A 2,813-nucleotide genomic window follows, 5' to 3' on the forward strand; every position below is an offset into this window, starting at 1 on the left:
ACCCTCTGTTAAGAAATACATTTTATTTAATTTTTTTTAATATAACATCTTTTATCTTTTTCGTTCATACTTCTAATAATTATGTGATTGACAACGTAAACTAGAAATGGATTAATTATAATTATTTTAGCTTTATAAATTTGTTGCTATCTTCATCTCTATTTTTTTAAATTTTTCTTGGTTTGTGAAAAAAAACACGATGGCACTTATATGAGATGGAAGGATTTAAACATATATCATCTTCTTTACATAATAAGTGTATAAATATCACAACTAACATTGATTACTTTTTTCTACTAATATTTTTAGTAAGTGTAACAAGTCTGATGTATATACGTAGTTCTAGTTTTTCTTTTCCAAAGTCAATAAGATTATATTCATGTTTTAATTATTATTTTTGTTACAGTGCGAAAGTGATTCAACAAATCACACAATTCCCACAGTATTCACACCCATGCGTCGGAAGTTAATGAGTCTCATGCATATACTCACCGCCAATGGAATTTTCTTCTTCGGAATCAAATAATAGTCTTTATTAGGATATCTTAATTTTAACATATTTATATACATAATTTGTTATTTTTTATTCTTAATTTATAATTATATAATATATAATTTTGTGTTTCCATTTTAAAAATTATATGAATTCTTGTATTTGTATCGTATAAATAAATGACACTCGGTGTTTGTGCTAGATAGTAACTAATAACAAGTGTGAGGATTTGTTAAAATTTAAGCAAAAGTAACTTCCAAACATACTTCCTAATAGATAATCACACTTTCTGTTGTCACATATTTGTACATTTATTGACTTTTTTCATTACAATTAATGTGCTTTTAGTGCAAGCAATTGGACATCTTCCATTGCAGCAAGGTTTTTTAGTTTCAGTGAGTCGCTCACATGTATATATGTTAAGATAATTGAAGACTTACACTGAAAAGGTTTTTCAGAAGAAAGAAAAAACACAGAACAAACGTTTGGCAATTAATGCATCACTTATCTTATTGACAAAATAATACTTAATGAGATCACTAATTGCAAATACCCTGCATACTAGCTAGCTTAGTAGAAATAAATCAAAAACATCACAACAAAAGTTCTCTCTATTGGGATGGATGCCATGGCAAGTCCCAAATTGAGGTTGCATCCTCTTGAACCTGCGGAATCTGAACTGGGTTTTGATCAAAGTCCTCGTTATCGTTGAGTAACATCTCTAGTGCAGCTTCCAATTCAAGATTTTCAACACCATTAAGCCAGTAACAAGCGTTATCTTCCAATGTTCCACTCCCACCAGCAGCCTCCACCACCTTCGCATCATTCTGAATTGCCACATTCATCCAATCATCTACACTCGTGATTGGTGATGCTTCATTGGAGAGATAACGGTGAAAAGGAAGGTAGCTATCCTCTATGCGGTAGGCACAGAGAGCTTCATGGTCCAACCTCGCGTTCCTGTCCACAAACCCCATAGACAACTTGCTCTGTGGACACTCAACGTTTTGACATGCATATAACTTATCATCCTCACTGCCACTACCAAAAGAGACCTTCCTCTTCAAAAGTTGAGCAGAGTCAGAGCCAGAGCCTTCTCCCTCTTCATGGTTCTCAACATCTTCATTTGAAAGAGATAACTTGCCAGTTATTCCTAGTAAAACCTCTTCTTGGTTCATGACTTTGGACCAAGTCGAACTATCCCTGGCTGTCATTTTATCTTGCAAGGTTTTCGACTGAGTCACCAACCTTCTGAGTTTATCAAAATCAGGGGATATGTGTTTGATAATCGCAGCCAGAACAGAAACTTTCCAGGCCTTTTTCAAGTCATGGGGCTTCCTATAAGGAGGGGCCCCATGTTCTTGGGCCAGAAGGCCTTGCTCACCCCACCAGAGTTCCTCCCCGGTGGGCCACCAAGGGGGAGATAAGCCTCTCTCCAAAGGGAACTTTCTTTGTGGAGGGACACAGTGTTGCCGCAGAGCAGATAGCAGAGAACCCAAAGTAGAGTCTTGCAAGTCTTGGAGGAGGTGAATATAGGAGGTTATATCCATCTTGTCTTTTTCCAAGAGTGGCAAGTAATTCAAGATTGCACTGGGGGCGCTTTGGTCAAAGCGGATTTGGTCCTTCCACCACTCTCGCAAGCTGTCGGAGGAACCAGACACGGGCTTTCCCTTTTCTGGGATGATGCCATAAACAAAACCTTGGGCGTTGCAGACTTCCATGATCTTCACCATGTACTTGAGGACCAAGTCTTGTGCTCTTGACATCTTCTTCCTTCTCGATGCCTCTATTTTTGCTTCTTTGTCCGGCTCTTGTTTCTCACGCTTCTCCTTCAGCTTCTGTAGCAGAATCCTATCCTTCCACATGCGTTTTTTCAGCTGGTCATAGTCGATGCTCTCATCTTGGTTCTCTTCTTCAGTGATGTAGGGGTCAATTTCTTCGTTGATCAGCACCATGACAATGACTAATTCTGTGAGTTGTTGTTGTTGTTGTTCCTAGATCAACTTTGATTCAGATGAGGTTATGGGATAAGAATGAATAGGAGAGTTGTAGCATGAGCATGGAAGGTAGAGGGGTATTTATACGCATAAGTGGTGTGCGATATATGGCGGTGCAGGGAGGGAAATTGGATTAAGGTTATGGGAAGAAAAGTTATAAGAGTATTAATAAATGATGGAGGAATAAGGACAAGGTGGCATTACCAAGATGAAGGTGAATGATGAAGTGTGGCCAGTGATCTGAAGAAAAGGTGGCAGTGTTGCCGTGTGTCAAGGGAAGGCATGGGTAGTTTTGTTGCATGGATTCTGAGTTTTCAACACTG

General features: G+C 38.1%; 1 protein-coding gene across 1 annotated transcript; it reads right to left on the reverse strand.

Moving 5' to 3' along the window:
• Positions 1-977: 977 nt before the first annotated feature.
• On the reverse strand, positions 978-2,813 carry LOC137816264 (putative ETHYLENE INSENSITIVE 3-like 4 protein). The gene has a single exon (XM_068619341.2). It carries the CDS (start codon positions 2,446-2,448, stop codon positions 1,105-1,107), a length of 1,344 nt encoding a protein of 447 aa, XP_068475442.1. The 5' UTR covers positions 2,449-2,813; the 3' UTR covers positions 978-1,104.

The sequence above is a fragment of the Phaseolus vulgaris genome, chromosome 1, assembly GCF_051622355.1.
Source record: "Phaseolus vulgaris cultivar YP4 chromosome 1, ASM5162235v1, whole genome shotgun sequence".
NCBI classification, from domain to species: Eukaryota; Viridiplantae; Streptophyta; class Magnoliopsida; order Fabales; family Fabaceae; genus Phaseolus; species Phaseolus vulgaris.

Excerpts from the sequence above, each read along its gene's own strand:
- LOC137816264 (XM_068619341.2), bottom strand. The coding sequence starts at position 2,448 with ATGGTGCTGATCAACGAAGAAATTGACCCCTACATCACTGAAGAAGAG.